This window comes from Notolepis coatsorum (assembly GCF_963971535.1).
Source record: "Notolepis coatsorum genome assembly, chromosome: 15".
NCBI lineage: Eukaryota > Metazoa > Chordata > Actinopteri > Aulopiformes > Paralepididae > Notolepis > Notolepis coatsorum.
In genome coordinates this window covers 15,632,831-15,653,369 of record NC_140179.1, presented here as the reverse complement: position 1 = coordinate 15,653,369, position 20,539 = coordinate 15,632,831, and the positions used below count along the sequence as shown (strand labels likewise).

General features: G+C 46.8%; 1 protein-coding gene across 1 annotated transcript in view; it reads left to right on the top strand.

The window, feature by feature from the left end:
• gys1 (glycogen synthase 1 (muscle)) overlaps positions 1-20,436 on the top strand; it is a 59,104-nt gene extending 38,668 nt beyond the window's left edge. Inside the window, exons 13-16 of the mRNA XM_084330350.1 lie at positions 2,635-2,730; positions 5,250-5,413; positions 9,339-9,422; positions 18,717-20,436. Coding sequence (XP_084186476.1) covers positions 2,635-2,730; positions 5,250-5,413; positions 9,339-9,422; positions 18,717-19,058 — 686 coding nt within the window. The 3' untranslated portion in view covers positions 19,059-20,436. The remainder of the gene's footprint in view (positions 1-2,634; positions 2,731-5,249; positions 5,414-9,338; positions 9,423-18,716) is intronic.
• The last annotated feature ends 103 nt before the right edge of the window (positions 20,437-20,539 follow it).

The window sequence follows — 20,539 nt, the reverse complement described above, 5'->3', positions numbered from 1 at the left end:
TACTGCATAATTAAAAAAAAATTATACATTTTTATTTTATTTTATTTTCATACATAAAACAGAACATAACGGTACAATAATAATAATAACAATGACAACAGCGACGACAACAATAATAACAGTAACATGAATCATAATGACCATGACAAAAGACAGACAAACAAGAAAAAGTTAAATAATAAAATTAAAAATAAATGTGGCTCAGGCACTAGCAACCATGTTTGTGTATCCTTGAGGTGGCTCTTGAGGATTCGGATCCCTGCCAGTGTTAGGACAGATGTACTAAAATAGACTTAAGTGTGTGTGTATGTGTACTATATGTGTGTTTTACCTATGTGCTTGTGCGTTTTATGTGTGTGTGATTAGTACGTCTTGTGCATTTTATGTGTGCATGCTTCATGTGTGTGAGTGCATATGTGTTCTGTTTGTGTGTATGTGCATGTGTTGTGTGTGTGTGTGTATGTGGGCATGAACACGTTTGCACCTTTACAATTGTCATGATACCCTCAACATCGACACCAGCATTAACAAAACAACACAAGGCAGCATTGGTCCACAAGGAGGCTATGGTTAATGGGGAAACCCACCAAGTACAGTGGCAGACAGTGCAGGCCCAATATGAGACAGATATGGGTCCCATATTTCATAGAAAGTTTCCAGTTCAGCATGCACGTGATGTATTCACAGGGAATGCATTCCATAATAATGTTGTGCCATGACCTCTTTGATGGGACCTCGTCCTTGATCCAGAACAACAGAATGTTTTTCCTAGCAGCAAATGTCAACAAATTGAATAGTCTCCTATGTTTGAAATTGGCAATATGAATATCTGGGAGGCCTAGTAAGAGGCAGAGGGGATCCAGTTCGATGGGGGTCTGGAATATATCAGATAGTTCCTCTACGATGTCGAACCAATAGTTCTGGAGCTTTACACAGGACTAAAAGCAGTGGACGTGGTTTCCAATCTCTATCTTGCATTTAAAGCAGAGTGGGGATGTATTGGGATCAATTTTACTCTTAAGGGCAGGGGTAGAACCATGACGAGTTTCGCAGGGAACTGGAGCGATGGTTTAAATCCTCGTTTGTACAGGGGCTCCATGACATCTCGGTAGTGTGATCGCTGCTCGACCACCTCGGGGCAGTAGTCTTCGAAGATTGAAATTGGTTTCCCTCTGTATGTCAGATTCCCTCTCCTTTTACAAGCCTCCAGGATGATAGCCTCCTTAATCTTATAGTGGTGTAAGCGGGCGATTACTGCCCTAGGCCTGGAGCCCGGCGCTGGTTTGGGTGTTAGCATCCTGTGGCATCGGTCGAGCTCAGGCAGCGTAGCGAGGACGTCTTTCCCCATGATTTCCACCACGATTTCTGCGAAAAAGACACTGGGACGGTTGCTGTGCAGGGATTCATCTAGGCCCAGAATGCGTATGTTAGAACGCCGGCTGCGCGACTCAACGTCAATTAGCTTGGTTTTTAGCTTGCCGATGATTTCATCTTGAGCTGTGCATCTGGCCTCCAGCTCTACCATCCTACCAGACCATGTATTCAGGCCGTCTTCTACGGAAGCCAGGCGTTGAGTATGGTCTGCGACCACCAGTTGGAAGCCGTCGAGTCTGGATTCGAGCGAGGCGGCAAACGTTCTGAACTCCGTGGTGAAAGCTAGCTTGAGTTCATCCATTAGCTTAACCATGGTGGGCCCATCCACAGGGCCGGTCTCGCTTCTTAAGACTCACGCAGCCATTACGCTTTTTCTTCTTTTATTTTTTTGGCAGAATAAGACAGGTAGAAATATGGATGACGTATGGTAATGGTTCAATTATCTTGGAATAAAAAAAAGAGGCTTCTTAAAGTAAAATAAAAGTTTGGGAGTCACAGCGTGGCTCAGAGAGGTCTACCCCATTCTCGACCCGGAACCGGACGTTCTACTGCATCATTTTAATGTCTATTCTATTTTATTAACTTTTACTGCACTTTTTGACTCAGTCTATTTTTATTCTTTTTATTACTGCCTATTTTAAAACTGAATCAAGCCGTAAACAGAGACATTGGGATGTTAGATCCTAATATGAAAAACTGTCATTTGCCTTACTTTGCTGTTATCTTTTTATGTTTTTTTATGTAATTTTAAAGCTGTGATTTGCCTTACCTTGCTGCTAACTTGAGCTGCAATTCTTGTATGAAAGATGCTATACAAATAAAGTTATTATTATTTATTATTCCATTTGTTAGTGTCTCTGCTGCTACGTACATAAGGGGTTTTAACTGATACATAAATGATAGTGTCATTAGCGTACATTTGACAATCAGCTATTTTACAGCATGTTGGTAAATAATTTATGTACAGTATAAGCTGAAAAGCAGAGGCCCCAAGATTGAGCCGTGTGGAACGCCCATTTGGATCGTTTGAATGTTCTGCATTCATTTTAATGCGTTGCTCTCGACATTGGAGATGAGGTGCTAAGTTACTTCAGAAGCACATCATCATGGTTCATGGTGTCCGAAGCCTTTTTAACGCCCACACAGCACTAGACGTGTTTTGCAAAACATTAAATATTTGTTGAATGTTGTTAACGGTAGCTTTTTAACCCACTCTCTCTCTGTCTCTCTCTCTCTCTCTCTCTCCCCCCCTCCCCCCAGCTGAGTGTACTGTAATGGGCATCCCATCCATCTCTACCAACCTGTCAGGCTTCGGCTGCTTCATGGAGGAGCACATAGCCGACCCCTCAGCATACGGTGAGTGGCCACCCCCCCCCCCCCCCCCCCGCTGTCCCTTAACTCTTTCTGCGCCATACCCGACATTTCTCTGGTTTTGTCGCAAACGGTTGGCGATCACCTACCTTTTGAACTGGGATAGTTTAGTGTGGGGAGTGTCTGCAAGAACTCCTCCCCCTCAGAGGGAATCAGGACAGGGCGATCGGTCTGAGATTTTAAGTATACACGAGTAATTGCAATCGCCATGGGACGACTGGGATTTATTAATTTTGGAGTACCTTCTGACTGAGGTAAGGTCTATTTTAGGTAACCTGTTGGTATGTTTTTAACCTAAAACATGCTTTTGTACCGATCACAGTGTCGTATTTTACCGGACCTAAAACATGCTTTTGGTAACAATCACAGTTTCGAGGTAAAACGATTTGAAAATATTTGGAATTTCATGTGAGCAATCCGAACGATTTGGGCATAATGCATATAACACGTCATATCTCGCTATCTAGGAAAAAAGACTGGATTCTTTTGGAAAGGGGCGATGTTTAGCGTGGAATAGCGCACAATCTGTAGAAATGAACTGGTTAGTCAGTGTTGGACTATAAACAATGCCTGTCAAATGAGCCATACTATTGTCTCCATAGCTATAATACAGAACACATGATGTGTCCGCAAACATCGCTAAAATGGTCAATAACGCTGGCGCCATTGAGAGAAGAGATGGGAAAACAGCATGGCGGTCAATGAGTTAAAGGGCCACTTTACCAAAAAGCAATGCTGATTTATTTTGCACATAAATCATAAATCTCACACACATCCAAAAACTCAGTTTGACAGTTATTGTATGGTCATCTGTGATGTCATCGGAAGTGATGACATCACATGAAATGATGTAGATGAAAGAATAGCAACACCTTGTCTTATAGGGACTGCTACCTTGTAATTTCACTGAGCTGTAATTAACACAACACCTTGTCTTATAGGGACTGCTACCTTATCATTTCACTGAGCTGTAATTAACACACAACAGAAGGATCCAATGTCTCCAATGACATCACGGGTGGACCATATTCAAACTCATTTACTCTCAATAACTGTCAAACTGTTTAGAGCTTTTGGATGTGTGAGATTAGTGTGCAAAATAAATCAGTCTTGTCTGTTGGTGAAGTAGCTCTTTTAACTGGTTCTGCGCCAAAAACGAGTATACTTGTTATTGCCGTCCAACCGTGGAGCGCCAACCACGAGTATACTCGTTATTGGATCCATTTTTCTTTTATTCGCTATTGCCATTCATAATTCATGGGGGCAGCCTGTGCAGGCTGTTCTGAATGTGTCTGAGCTGGCAGACGGTCAATACCGCCCTCTAACGCATTGCGGCCGCTATTGCACTCCATTTGAAATTATGTAGTTTGTTTTCTGGGCTGAGCCGTGCGGGCGGGGTTTATTACAACGATGCATCATTGTCGTAATAAACCCCCCCTTGTTCATATGCAATGCCGGATAACGTGGGACGGACTGCCGCGACCAGTACTTGGAATGGCGATCAGATAATTGGATTATCTTTTTTGCATTACATCAGAGACAAGGTAAGGACAGTTTATATCCAATCTTGCGTTGATCTGATATTTTTTTCTCCCGTGATCGAAGCTATCTGTGTGGAATGTGTGTGTGCTGTTTCCCGTTGGTCACATCACAGCACAGAGGGGCGCCCCGCTACAAGCCCCCTTTCATGCGTGCATGATCAGACATAATAACGATAATCTAGCGTTGATTTCAGGAAGATTCGATAATCAGGCGAAAAATGGCAACGTGATAAGTGGATTAAATCCGATTTTAACTAAAGGGCTGTTTTCGCGTCTTTTCCTGGGATTACTCAGAATCACTCAAACTATACTCATATTCACCACGGTATAAAACGGAAATGTACGGATGAAAAAATTATCAAGTTTTTTGCACGTTGACCAGAAGAAACTCACTGACAATCGACAACGTTATTAGATCCATAGCTATAATATTTAATATAGTTTTAGCACTCGCAAGCACGGCATTCTCTCCATTGAACAAAGCGCTGGCACAAATGGCCATATACGCCCACAGCGACCTCCGGCGGTCAATGTGTTAAAGCAGCGGTTCCCAAACTTTTTTGGCCATGCACCCCCTGTCACCTCCCGACCTAGCTGACGCACCCCCCAATGGGTTTCTGTTAGAAATTTTTTTGCTGGTCTCCGTGCACAGATTACATTTTTTATTTTATCTCTTCCCACGGCGACTATGGATAGGGATTTTCTTTATTTAATTAAAATGTTCACGACAACATGGATGCATGTACTCTGCCAGCATGTTTAATATCCATAATACTAAAGGTTTGACTAAGATTTTTATGACATTTTATTGTAAAATATTTTTTTTATTATTTTTTTTTCATTAGCCTTTTCATGTCACGCACCACCTAGAGGGCGCACCACAGTTTGGGAACCACTGTGTTAAAGGAACATGTAGCACAGTTGTTTGAAACATCTGTGTTGCTCTCTCCTTCCTCCGCACAGGAATCTACATCCTGGACCGACGGTACCGAGGGGTGGACGAGTCGTGCAACCAGCTCACCTCCTTCCTCTACCAGTTCGTCCAGCAGAGCCGGCGCCAGAGGATCATCCAGAGGAACCGGACCGAGCGCCTCAGTGACCTCCTGGACTGGAGATACCTGGGCAGGGTGAGAGGGGGGATACCTGGGGAGGGTGAGAGGGGGGATACCTGGGGAGGGTGAGAGGGGGGATACCTGGGCAGGGTGAGAAGGGGGATACCTGGGGAGGGTGAGAGGGGGGATACCTGGGCAGGGTGAGAGGGGGGATACCTGGGCAGGGTGAGAGGGGGGATACCTGGGCAGGGTGAGAGGGGGGATACCTGGGCAGGGTGAGAGGGGGGATACCTGGGGAGGTTGAGAGGGGGGATACCTGGGCAGGGTGAGGGGGGATACCTGGGCAGGGTGAGAGGGGGGATACCTGGGGAGGGTGAGAGGGGGGATACCTGGGCAGGGTGAGAGGGGGGATACCTGGGCAGGGTGAGAGGGGGGATACCTGGGCAGGGTGAGAGGGGGGATACCTGGGGAGGGTGAGAGGGGGGATACCTGGGCAGGGTGAGAGGGGGGATACCTGGGCAGGGTGAGAGGGGGGATACCTGGGGAGGGTGAGAGAGGATACCTGGGCAGGGTGAGAGGGGGATACCTGGGCAGGGTGAGGGGGGATACATGGGCAGGGTGAGGGGGGATACATGGGCAGGGTGAGGGGGGATACATGGGCAGGGTGAGATATGAGATACAGGGTGAGAGAGGAGATACAGGGTGAGAGAGGAGATACAGGGTGAGAGAGGAGATACAGAGGATCACCTCCTGTTAGAGACCAGATCACCTCCTGTTAGAGACCGGATCACCTCCTGTTAGAGACCAGATCACCTCCTGTTAAGAGACCAGATCACCTCCTGTTAGAGACCAGATCACCTCCTGTTAGAGACCAGATCACCTCCTGTTAGAGACCAGATCACCCCCTGTTAGAGACCAGATCACCTCCTGTTAGAGACCAGATCACCTCCTGTTAGAGACCAGATCACCTCCTGTTAGAGACCAGATCACCTCCTGTTAGAGTTAGAGACCAGATCACCTCCTGTTAGAGGGGCGACTGCACCACATAATATAATTATAAGGTAGCAGATGGTCCCTATAAAACAAGGTATTGCTATTGTTTCATCATTTCATGGAGCTGTAATTAACACAGCACAAGGAATCAATGTTTTATGGCGCGTTCACACCTACCCTGTTTGGCCCACTTTAAGTGGACCATGGTCCCTTTAAAATCGATAGTCTGTTTCGTTTGTAGTGTGAACACAAACCGAACTATTTTGAGGACCAAACAACCGAACCAAGGTCCTCTAGAAAAGTTGGGACTCGGTCCGTTTCAATCGAACTATAGTACCTAATCTAGGAAGCAAAGTACAGTAGCCTACAGTGCATTGCAGTGTGGCTCTGAAGTCAGACTTGCGCCGCTCGCGACGAGTCTCTCCTCTCTCCCGCGCCGCGTGCGGACAGTCTCTCTCTCTCTCTCTCTCTCTCTACTCGACTCACGCCGCTCGCGTAATGACCGTCTCTCCTCTCTAGACGCGCGCCGACAGCCTCTCTCTCTCTCTCTCTCTCTCTCTCTCTCTCTCTCTCTCTACTCGACTCGCGCCGCTCGCGTAATGACCGTCTCTCCTCTCTAGACTCGCGTCGCGCGCCGACAGTCTCTCTCTCTCTCTCTCGCTCTCTCTCTCTCTATTCGACTCGCGCCACTCGCGTAATGACCGTCTCTCCTCTCTAGACTCGCACCGCGCGCCGACAGTCTCTCTCTCTCTCTCTCGCTCTCTCTCTCTCTATTCGACTTGCGCCGCTCGCGTAATGACCGTCTCTCCTCTCTAGACTCGCGGCGCGCGCCGACAGTCTCTCTCTCTCTCTCTCTCTCTCTCTACTCTCTAGTCGACTTGCGCCGCTCGCGTAATGACCGTCTCTCCTCTCTAGACTCGCGGCGCGCGCCGACAGTCTCTCTCTCTCTCTCTCTCTCTCTCTCTCTTTCTCTACTCTCTAGTCGACTTGCGCCGCGCGCCTAATGACGGTATCTCTCTCTCATTACGCTGTCGGCAACGGTTTACATTTGTGAGTGCTATAGTCCAATAGGGGTTCCCAAACTTTTCAGGCCAGGGCCCAGAAAATAAGGCGTCAGAGAGCCGCGGCCCAATGCACATCGTCAGGCTTTTTTTTCTTTTCTTTTTTGCCAGGCGACCGATTTTTTAAGCCAAATATCACTTCAATCCTATTAAGTTAGTTCAAGTTAGTTATTCATTTATATGTGCTATTTATGAGAGGGCTAACTTGTTGCAAAATAATAATGATAATAATAATAGCCTCATTAAAATACTATTGTTGCTTCGGTTGTTTTCAGCGTTTTATGTGCATAATCTGTTATTTAGTTTGAAATGTTCGTTGAAATAAGTAGATTTTTCGTTTTAGTTTATTTATTAAGTTAATATAAAACCATATAGTCACATTTTAGAATACAATAGAATAGAATTTTAGAATACAACTAGAAACACTGTCCTGGCCTGCTTCTAAGTTCAGTGGCCTGACAAAAAAAAAATTTTTTTTTTTTTTTTTTTTTTAATCATCTCGCGGCCCACCCGTGGCTGCTCGCGGCCCACCTTTGGGTCGCGACCCCGACTTTGGGAACGAACGACTTGGCGACTGCATGTCCTTTGTTTACAAATTAGGTCCGCACCAAAAAGGGCAGTGTGAACGTAGACCAAAATCAAACCATGTATAATTTTCACATTTGGTCCACCAGAAAGTCCGGACTATCCGCGGACTTTCAGGTGTGAACACGGCCTTAGTGTTTCAATGTGTGTGAGATTATGTGCAAAATAAATCGGCATTGCTTTTTGCTGAAATGCCCCTTTAACACTTTCAGAGCCCAAGCTTAATCTTGATTTACCGCTTGAATGCCCACCATCCACTGGTTAATAACGCCTAATCTATGTTTTAAATTATGGCTATGTGTCTAATTTGCCCGTCGCTTATCAATGACTCGTTTTCCAGTCAACATTGTCGAAGCGGATTGTTTTTTTATCGGTTCATTTTCATTTTATAGCATTTTGAAAAGCCCTTGTTTTCAAGGAAAATATAAATATTCCACGATAATCGCCCTTTTCTGGAATATTCTAGAATACACAAAAACGTAATTTTTTGGCCTATTTATGAATAGTTTTCAAATAAACGCTAGATTATCGATAGTATATGTGTACGTATGCACGCTATATAGGCGATCTGAAAAATCTATTCTCTGATTTCCTCAAAGTGATCGCCCACACACACACACACACACATAGGGCGAACGCTGAGATCTCAGCGAATACAACTCTGATTATCCCAAGACTTGTAAAATAGATTCCTTACCTCAGATCAGATGTTCTCCAAAAAGATCATTCCAATTCCTGATCGCCATTCCAAAAATCTATCGCTTTTATTGATCCAACGCTACATACGTTGAATACATACATATGTATTCCACGCTGTTCCGAGGCTCCACAATGAATCCGATCGGCTCGGGTTACATGCCTGAGAAGTAAAATGTGGATTCCGGATTTTTCTTTTCTCATCCATTTTCATTGAGTCCATTCCAAAAGGGTGCATTACCATCTGGGAGACGATAGGGGGCGGTTTTTTCACATCTCAGCTCCTACAGGGGCTGCATACCAACGGGAGACTCGGTTGATGAAATATGAATTCAGATCACTAATATAAAAATAAAACGATAATTGTCGTCGTGAGCATTCAGGCATTGGGCTGATAAAACGTCTTATCACGTTTTGGGCATTGAAAGTGTTAAGGACCGAGCCTGTGGATTCATGAACCTAATATCTGTTGTCTTCCTGTCTCTAGTATTACATCTCTGCTCGCCACATGGCCCTAATATCTGTTGTCTCTGGTCTCTAGTATTACATCTCTGCTCGCCACATGGCCCTAATATCTGTTGTCTTCGTGTCTCTGGTCTCTAGTATTACACCTCTGCTCGCCACATTAACCTAATATCTGTTGTCTTCCTGTCTCTGGTCTCTAGTATTACATCTCTGCTCGCCACATGGCCCTGGCTAAAGCCTTCCCCGACACCTACCTGTACGAGCCTCACGAGCAGCCCAGCTCTGTAAGTTGACTGTTGTGTGCTTGAATGTATGTAAGTTGACTGTTGTGTGCTTGAATGTATGTAAGTTGACTGTTGTGTGCTTGAATGTATGTAAGTTGACTGTTGTGTGCTTGAATGTATTTAAGTTGACTGTTGTGTGCTTGAATGTTTTGATTTGATTTGATGTTTTTTATTTTCGTGTCTTACATACAGGTGTATGCCCAGCCCATATGGGCTTTACAAGACACATAAACAATAAGTATATAATAATATACTTGACAAATTACTTGACAAATGACATATAGACCAAGATGGCCACAAGAAAAAGAAAATACAATAAAACGTAATATAACACAAGCTGTACGCAATGTATGTAAACAAATAAACAAGATGAATTCATATACAATTATATAGGATATAGTGTGTTTTGTCTCAAGTGCCATGCTTTCTCCAAAAATCCTGCAAAACTGAAGATGTCCTCCACAGAAAAAAAACTCAACATACAGCTCTCAGACTGCCAAAACAAATCCGGATTTACAATTTGAATTTTCTCAAATAAAACCCTCCTCAAAGCGGTGTACAAAGGGCAATAAAAAACAAAATGATATTCATCTTCCACCACTCTCAGATCACAGTGAACACACAACCGCTCCTCCTCAGGTTTACCCTGGAATATACCCACTTCCACAGCCAATGGCAGGGTGCCAGACCTTAACTGGGCACACAGAGACCTCCGTCTTCTCTTTAAGTTTAACATTACATAAGGTTCAGTAAAATACAAATTTTTAATTACAACATATTTTCTAAGTTTAGGTTTTTTCTATATCTCCACCTTCCACTTATCCTGATGGATTGTTGATAATTTTGTTTTAATTATGTGAACCTTACACTGCAGATTGTTCATAAAAATCATACTTAAATCAGCAGAATAAAAAATCATGAACATCTCTCTTGACCAGGGATGACCGTGTGCTCTGTCCCAGTTAAATATCTTTTTTGTCACCCTGTCATTTGGCAGCTGGACCAGGCGGTTCCATAACCTAACCATTTCACCTTTTTGCTTGACCAAGCAAGAGTCCCAACCCATGTCCCCTTCTATAGCCCCTTTTGGTGTGTATTTATGGACTCCCAAGAAGTATCTCGTGGCACGGTTCTGGATAGCATTACATTCCGGTGCATCATCAAAACCCCATACTCCAGCAGCATAAAATAAAACGGAACCCACCATTGAATCAAATAATTGTGTAAATGTTGAAAACCCAAGGTCAGTGCACACTTTCATTTTACTCAGCACACCCCCTAGCGCCCTTCCTGCTGACTCAGACAGTATTTTCCTTCCTTCTATGAAGCTTATGTACTCATTAAAGATGAAACCAAGATATTTATAAGAATATGTGTAAATCAGGGGCGTTGGTCCAAATTGGAACTTATGGTTACTCTGCTGTTCATGCTTTTTCCTGAAGTGCATAATCTGTGTTTTTTCACTGTTAATTGCAAGTCTCCATTTCCTGCACCAAGAACTCATAATATTCAACATGTTTTGTAAATTTGCTTCATTTTCTGCAAACAGAACAATATCATCAGCGTACAATAAAATACTTGGGATTATATTATCTATTGGAATACCAAGATTGGCTTGCTTAATTTCTTGCGCCAGGTCATTAACATAAAGGGCGAACAAAGTGGGATAAAGCACATCTCCCTGTTATATTATCGTATAGCTTACGCTCTGCTCGTAGTGGAACCTTATCCCTTTCAATCTAATTCTGAATAAAATGTCTCCATGTACACACCCATCCGCCTGGCCACACCCACATCCGCTCCTCTACATAAGTGGGGACGTGGCCATACTAACAGCTCCTTCCCTATTTTCTGTATACACCACTTGAGTTTAGTGCCGAAATAGTTGTTGGAAAGGAGCTACGTGGACATTGTATCTTATTTTTCTCTCTCTCGCCAATTACGAGAAAAGCTAAGACATAATGTTTGCACCTTCGTCACCCTTCACCAGCGCTTCTCCATATGCCGCGTCCTCCGTGCGTCGTGGGGCGTCTCTGACTCCGTGGTCATGGCAGTCGGATAAGCTCGGGCGGCGCCCGGTGGTGAGTTTGAGCCTCCATCTCCCTGTGAGATGGCCTGGTTCCGGCCCTGGTTCCCCCGTCAGTGGACAGTCGGCCGACAGGCCGACAGCTCCTCTGGTGGCTGGGGATTTGCGACGCAGACTCTTCGCCTCTGCTCGCTCTCGTCGTAGGGCAGCGAGCTGCAGGGGCGAACGGCCAGGCTTTGAGGTTGTGCTGGAGCCAGACGAGAGTTTTCTTGCCTCGTCTCCATTTCCGATGGAGACTGAGGATCATATGGAGGGGGCGAGAGCTCTCTTGTTCGATGCCCCAGTGGAGACGTATCATTTTCCCCCTCGGGGTGTGGCAGGGAGTGTTGCGTCTCCTTGGGGTCCCTTGTTCTCCGGTGTTGGGTTAGAACCTCAGACCCTGAGACAAGATGCCCAGCTATCTGCCGCGTCGGATGGTGGCGTCCGACATGGCAGCCTCCCGTACGTGAGGGACGCGAGTGATGTGGAGGAAGGTACGCAAGGGGAGTTGCTTGCCTTGTTCCCCGAGCTCATGGCGGCCGCTGCAGCCGCTAATGGCGTGGCCGCAGCCTCTGCCTGCACCTGTTCCTGATGACATGATAGGTCATCTCTGGCAACGTGGTCCTGTGAGAGAGACGGGCGTTGTCTGCCCATTCTTCCCATCAATGGAGGCTTACGTGAAACGGGGACAGGTAATCTCCCGCATCACTGGCCTTACCCCCGCCTACGTGCCAATCACGCGGGTGGCGCGTTTGGTCCAGGGGCTAAAGGACGGGGTGCCTCGGCTTGATAGGCCGATGGCATCCATACTTTGTCCCGAAATGGTGTGGGACCCATTGCGTAAGCCGGTTCCCCAAGGGAAATCGGCTAGGCAGATGGCTAATTGGAGTGACCAGGTATACATCGCCACGACTCAGAGCCTAGCTGCGACTTCCAACATCGCGCAGCTAGCGCGCTACATGTCGGGGATGATGGCGGGCGGGTCGGTATTGGATGACCATCAGCAATATCTTCACGCCCAGGCGGCTGGAGCCATCCTGCACCTTACCCAGCTGCAGGCAATAGCCGCCAGGAAGGAGCGCGCCCTGGCCACTCTATCCCAGCGCCACCTTTGGCTGGAGCAGGCGCGGGTGCCGGAACAGAAGAGGATTCCCCTGCTCACGGCCCCCCTCTCCGATGCTGGGCTCTTCGGGTCGGCCATGCAGCAGATGACGGCAGCCTGCAGAGAGATGGAGGAGGAGCGCTCTGTGCTCCAACCCCATTTCCCCCGACCCGATGCCACTGGTGATGGCCGGAAAAAGCAACGGCGGCAGAGGACCGCGACCACTACCGTCGCCGCTTCTGGATCTTCGGCGAAGAAGGCCAGGAGTGGAGGGAGTGCCTCGTCTGCCGCAGCCAGCCGCCCCACGCCCGGAGGTGACTGTAGGGATCGACGTGACCAGGCTTCCCAGAACCGTTCCTCCGGGCCGGCTCCCCGTGGGGGCAAACACCGCGCTGCACGCGGCAGGCGCCGCTAGTGACTCCCCTGTTTACCCCTGTCCCCTTCCCCTCCCCAACATATGATTTTTGTTACTAAATAAAAGGTCCCTCCTGGTGATGGACTGTTTTTTGTTACAAACTGTGTTTATTCACTATATATTGGGGATACGATGTATAAACTCTCACCTACCTGTGGGGTTGTGTGTTTGCTTAGAGAGTAGGACAGTTTTCTTGTAAATTGTTCTGGTCGCTATATATATGTGTGCTTGGCAAGGCCTGTGGCTAGCACTCGGTCGAAAGACTTGTTTTCCCTCATCATGAAGACTGTGTTCTTCTTGCAGTAGTAAGAGTGAACTTTACCTTTTTTATCTGAGGGGGTTGTGTGTATTCTGTTACGTTTGGGAAACATGGCATCGAGTCCACAACCAGGTTAGAGTGTTAGCCTACAGAAGTAATCATGTATGTAGCTTGTACCGAGGTCTTTGACCCTCTCTTTAAACGTCTGTGTTTTCTCTTTACTTGGTGAAGTACATAAACACGGGTGACGTGTTCGCACATGAGCCTAAAGCCTTGTATATAAAAACCTGTTCGCCTGTGGCTGGCGTGCAGATGGTTGAGCTTATCCTAGTGGATATACGCTTTTCATGTAGCATGCTAGGTAAACTGGAATCATCGCTGCTTGTTTGTTTTCATCGTATCCGGGGTATGGTGTCACAAGGGGGTGAACTGATAAACCCTGCCCCCCTCTTTTTCTGATTGGCCAGGGGGTTGGACCTCCTGTTCTACAGTCTTCCTGTCACGCTGTCGGGTCAGCGCGTCACAGGGTAGGGAGAGGGGGGGGGGAGGGAGTTCCCTGGTCCCACGCCATATTTGGGCAGGTGGTTCACGGAATTCCCCCCGCCATAGAATACGTCACTGGGCGCGTTTCTATTGGTCGTGTGGCTTCCGTGAGTTCTTTTCAGGCTCCATGTTGTGGACCGCTGTTATTGTCAAGATTGAGTTATGCGGTGCGTGGAAACTTTGTTTTCTGCTCTGCGCTCTGTTGCATATGTGTTGAGCTTTTGGTCACGTAGCTCAATGTTACATATATCTTTTCAATTATTACTCACATGGGAGGTCTCTCTGGGGGTTGCCTGTCTCCTCTATTTTTATACAGAGCAGGGTTGACAGGGGTGTTTTCCCTCAGACGCGTCATATGGGACTAGGGCTGGGCGATATGACGATATTATATAAATATCGGGTACAGTTCATTAACGATACACTTTTTAAACGTATCGTGGATATCGTGATGTTTTGCCCAAGAGGCTTGTGTCGCGTCAATCTGGTCCACACGTTGACACTTTTGAACAGCGCCGCCCCACACACACACTACTGCATCAAAAGTGACTACTTATGATAACAAAGGCATTCGTTTTGTGGCATTAACGTTATAATAATAATAATGCAGGACCTGTTCAGAGGTCTCTATATAGTTACACTTTCAATAACATCAGCGTATTTACATAGTGCCGACCGAGGTCGACCTAGATATAGCAAGCTCGTTCATATCTCAGCCCGTGCTGACTCAGTTGTGCCCATTCTGCGGTCTGTTAATAAAGTTTTCAATCAGACAGATGTATGGAAAGGCTTTTATTATAACATCCGTTTCAGTAAAATCATTATGCCTCCAGTCGTTTAGTCCTTCTGCGGAGCTAAAAGCTAAACGTCGGCCGCGGCGAGCTGCCATTGTTATTGTCATTGAGCTCTCCAACGGCGGAAGTAAAAAATGAATACGCGCTTTCCGATTGGTGCTAAGAACAGCAGGGCGGGTGCAAGCGATGTGACGTAATTGGCAGACGCGACTGTCAATCAAAATGATTCTGTTTGCCGACTGAATGAATGAGAACGTTATTAAAAGATTGCAGCAGGGGTACAAACAATACAGTACAGCTCAATACAACAACAGTCAACAGCGGACTGGAGGATGCAGACCAGAGAAAGACTTTCGTCTTGTTTACATCAGGGTCCCCCATTTTCAATTCATCATATTTCATATCTAAATCATATAATATCTCATTGCTAAATATATGCAATATATAATCTAATAATCCAATAATCTAAATCTAATATATAATATAAAAATGCTAAATGCATGGGTATTTTATTTTGTCTTTAATGTTAGCTTGCAAACTCAAATACTGTCTTGGTAAGCCTCATAATGAATTTTGGGGAAAAAAAGAAAAACATCGTGATGCGTATCGTGTATCGCCGAAAGGTCAGAAAATATCGTGATATCATATTTAGGCCATATCGCCCAGCCCTATATGGGACCCATATCTGTGTCTCTTGGCCAGCTTCCTGCCGCTCGTCCCAGGCGGCTTGGAGGGAACGTTATCTGGGTTCTTGTTAGAATTACCATTGATGTGTTTTGGGTCTCGACGTGTACATAGTGCTGGCCCTGGGTGCTTCTGTGTGGAACCACGCATGGGCTGGCGTGCCTTGGTTGCTCATCATGAAAACTGCGTTTTTATGGAGCAACTAGGATGGAGATTTATCTCTTCCGAGCGCCAGTGTACTAGGTTAGTCTCGACGAATTCTCGTTCATCTCTGGGGGGAGATGACGGAATAGATCAAAGCATTGGCGGAGGGGTCTCACGCCCATGGGGTGGGTCACCGGGCGAGGTGCATTCATGTTCTGACCGTCTTGGTGGCGCCCTCTGTGATGTTTTAGATCGACACGGTACCTGCCCCCCTCTTAGGACTGGGGATGGTGGCGTGATTAGGACACGGGACTGGTTCTGGTCGCGCCGGACCAGGTCAGTTAACCCGTTGTCCGCCGGGGGCGCAGATCTGCTATTCTGGTACCCTGAAGGACTTTGTGCTTTTTCGGGGGGAAAATGCCAGGTTGGCCCGGGCGTCGCAGGGTTTGATGTTATGGAGGTGTGTTCGTGGTTGTGTCACTGCGTGTTATCCTTCACTGTTGCTTGGTCCATATTGTATTGTACCTTGCGCTGTGCTAAGGAGCCTGGTCCTTCTCCATTCTTTTTTGCCCCTCTCTTCCCCTGCTTGGCGGGGCTGGGAGGGGGCTGTCGATGTGGTTCTATTGTACCCCTCTGGCATCCCTGTGTACATCCCGGTCCGCCGGGCCCAGGTCCGGCCTCGTTCTTGTCGACCTGTTGGCCTGGGTTAACCCCTTCTTGAAAACTGAAACGCTTGTACTGCTGTATAGCCGGTGTATACGCGCAGTTGTGTTTCCGAGTTTTTTCTTGGTGGGGTTAAGGGAACAACCGCCTCCTGTTAAACTAAACATAGGGAGGTGGTTGGTTCCCCAGTGTGTTGGTAGCGGAGTCGACTCTCGGGTTAGGCCGGGCTTGACCCTGTCTGCCTGCGAGTGTGCCCCCGCACTTTTCATGACGTCTGCCAATCATGTCAGCCTTCTCTGCCTCGGCCTCTAGGGGGTCAGGTTACCGGGTTACAGCATACCGAATGCTCCTTCCGCCGGGGTGCTGTTCTCAGTAGACCCCTTAGGCGCCTGTCTAGTCCGCAGTGCTCTGGGCACAGGTCGAGTTATGCTTTTGACCTGTTGCCAGGATTGAGGGATCAACCTCTTTGGGGGTTGTCTCCCTGGTGCGCTGCCTGGCCCCACAGTGTTGTGGGGGTGTAGCCTATGTGGTGTGCTTCAGGGCGGCGTGCTGTAGGGGGGAAGGGCCTGCTCTTGGATTGGGCCCTGTCCGATACGCTGGCGATGTGGGGGGTGGTGTCACTAGTGACCGTCTGGTGGGGTCTTGATGCTGAGGCGTCGTTGGCCTCACCAGGCCCCCTTTCCGGGGGGTCCTGACCCTCAGGCTGTTCCTGGGGCTGGGTCCTCCTTCGCGCTCCGCTGCTACAGCCTTGCCACGGGGTTGGGTTCTTGACCTTGACCCTGTGATGTTAGGGACTGTAACGGGGTTCGTTCGTTCCCTAGTGGTATGTGGGTTGCTCGCCTGTGTAATCGCGGGTTCTTCTGTGTGAAGGTAAGTCCCACGATCTGCTCACCCTGTGCGTTTGAGTTGCTAAACCCTCTTCGCACAGTCTGATCCGATTCCCTCCCGTCCCCCTCTAGGGGGGTCCGGGGGCTCGGGTCCTCCCCGGTTCTGATGGTTGTGGGGGGCCTCAGCGGGTACATTTGTCGAGCTTCCGCTCTGCTCAGCTCCTGTGTTCCACTACGAGCAGCGCGTAAGCTATACGATAATATAACATACGGTTATCCTATAACCATAGTTATATGAGTATAGCGAGCGCTCTGCTCGGACTCACTGAGGACCCTGTGGTCTTCGCCTTCGGTGGTGAAAGACTTGGGAAGGAGCTGTTAGTATGGCCACGTCCCCACTTATGTAGAGGAGCGGATGTGGGTGTGGCCAGGCGGATGGGTGTGTACATGTGGAGAAATTTTATTCAGAATTAGATTGAAAGGGATAAGGTTCCACTACGAGCAGAGCGCTCGCTATACTCATATAACTATGGTTATAGGATAACCGTATGTTTTACACCGTTTTACACCGGGGTGGGGAACCAGCCGGTCCTAACATCATTCAGCTGCAGATTGGGCCTTATACAGGCTTTTGATAGCCTTATAAAATAGACCATCAATACCAGAACAAATTAATTTATAATCCAAAAGCTCTCTATTAATCCAGTCAAAGGCTTTTTTAAAGTCAATGAAACAAACTAATGTATTCTTGCCCTCGTCCAATCTGGCTCTCACCACCGATGATAAAACAAAAACATGATCAATACAAGCTCTCTTAGCCCTAAACCCATTCTGCTCATCCACCAACATTTCATTATATTCTAAGTATTTATTTAATCTATTATTAAGAACACTTGAATATAATTTATAAACTGTACTGATCAAACTAATACCTCTGTAATTTAGTGGGACTCTAGGGTCAGCTTTTGCAGATTTGGGGATGAGCTTAATAATGGACATGTTCCATATCGAGGGGATGGTGCCGGTGTTAAAACAAGTTTGATATAAACAGTGTAATACATTCAGCAGATAGGGAGTTTTAAGGACCTCGTTAGACAACTCCTCAATACCCATGGCTTTCTTCAGTTTCGCTCTGTCCACTACACTCTGTACCTCGTCTAACGTAATGTCACTGTTTAATAATTCACAACCTGTAGGGCTATTGCTCATCCCAAGGTCTGCCTCACATTTTTACTTACATATTTCTATCAGTAAACCATCATCAAATAAAGGGCGACTACTACATGCATATAGGCTACTATAATCGGTTTCCCACTTTTTCAGAATCTGCTCAGTTTCAAAACATGATTCACCGTTGTCCAATACAATCTCCATTGGGACTGTCTGGTTCTTTTTGGGGCCTAGTTTATTTATTTATTTCCAAAATTGCTGGTTGTAAGTTGCCTGTTGTGTGTGGTGTGCTTGAATGTAAGTTGACTGTTGTGTGTGGTGTGTGCTTGAATGTAAGTTGACTGTTGTGTGCTTGAATGTAAGTTGAGTTAAGGGAGGCGGTGCTTGAAATCATAGATAGATGGAACAGTTGCTTCTAGGTTGAAAATCACCTGAATTCTCTTCCTCTCCTCCTCTCCTCCTCTCCTCTTCCTCTCCTCCTTTTCTCCTTCTCTTCCTCTCCTTCTCTCCTCTTCCTCTCCACTCCTCTCCTCTTCCTCTCCTCTCATCTCTTCCTCCTCTTCCTCCTCCTCTTCCCCTGCTCCTCTTCTCCCCCTCTCCTCTTCTCCTCCTCTCCTCTCCTCCTCTCTAGGAGGGGTTCCGTTACCCGCGCCCGGCCTCCGTGCCCCCGTCCCCCTCCCTGTCCCGCCACTCGTCCCCCCGTCACAGCGAGGCAGAGGACAACGAGGACGAGGACGAGCGTTACGACGAGGACCTGGAGGCTGAGAAGGACCGCAGGAACATCCGGCAGCCCGGTGCCGCGCCGCCCGTGAAACTCAAGACTTACCCTCTGGGGGGCGCCAACGGGACCGGTCCTGCCGCCCAAGCTGCCGCCCAAGCTGCCACTCAAGCTGTCGCCATGGCTGCTGCTGCCCAAGCGGTTGCCGCGGTTGCCACGGCTACCACCCCCACTGCCACCACCCCAAAATACTGAGACGCACACATACACACAAGCGCACACACACACAAGCACACACGCACACACATATACATACACACAAGCACACACACACAAGCACACACACATATACATACACACAAGCACACACATACACACAAGCGCACATACACACAAGCACACACGCACACATACACTGAATTCACTAGTGAAACTCCATGGCAATCGCTCTTGTGTTCCCAGCACTTCCTCTTCTAGACGGCGTGCAGTAATGAAATGGGCCGCTAAGCACTTGAGAACAGATACCATAACGTACCGTCTGGTACGCCCCCCTCACAGCCCGTGTGCACCGCAGTGTTTTAACTCGTATCTAGCGTTTGAGTACGTCTTGGAATTTTAAGTAGTTTGTTGTTGTTGTTGTTGTTGTTGTTTTTTGTTGTTGTTTTTCAATCCCACCAGCAGTCGAAGCCATTACTGTATGAAATAACTGACTTGGCTGGAAAAGGGGCAAAGTGAAAGCTTGAAAAGGAGAAACTCCTAAAGGAAACTGCACGGTTGGGTTTCGTCAGGCACTAACACTGGATAATATAGAGACTTAGAGATGAATATAACAATGGGAGAGTGTTACACGTCACTGTTGCTGTGTGTGTAATTACTGTGACAAAGCACTTATTAAGCAACTTGTTTAAAAGAAGGCGACAATGATACCGGTGTTTTCAGGCTGACTGTCCATCCTGGCAATAAGCATTGTCTGCCTTCAAAATGTCCTAAAGAGAGCCTTCAAATGTCCTAAAGAGAGCCTTCAAATGTCCTAAAGAGAGCCTTCAAATGTCCTAAAGAGAGCCTTCAAATGTCCTAAAGAGTTTTCAAATGTCCTAAAGAGAGCTTTGAAATGTCCTGAACACAACGCTGTAAAGCCCCTCCACTCTCCTTCTCCGAGATCAGAGATGTGTGTCTTGTTTAAAAAAGAATAATAGTAATAAATAAATAACTATATATATATATTCCTTTTTTTTGTCTTTTTTTTTAGCCTTATTGTACCGAAGCCTTTGAGTGACCGTTACCGAGCAACAATCTTACACTTTTTTTTTCTCTGTGTGTGTGAGCGCACATATTGGCTTGGCCTGTGAAAGAACGTGTTTGTATGAGTATTTGTATGTTTAATGAGCAGAGATGGATCGCTAGACCTGAGCGAGGAGGAGGAGGAGGAGGAGGAAGGGGGGCTATCATGAGATAGCAAGCGACTTTTCAGATGACCCACATAAGAGAAATGAGAGCTACTGTAAGTCTAACTTAAATGTCTTGTTATTCAGGAAAAGTGAGGGGGAGCGAAATGGATTCACTGTACCACGACAGCCCCTTGTATGACTCGTCATTTCTGTGTTACAATCTTGCATCAGATGAAATCCGATGAATAAAGTCTATATATATGTATAAACATGTGTTTGTGTTGTGAGTGATGGACGACTTCTCTTTTCCTCTCCCTCTTTTAATTCTGATGCAGTTTATTGCAACAC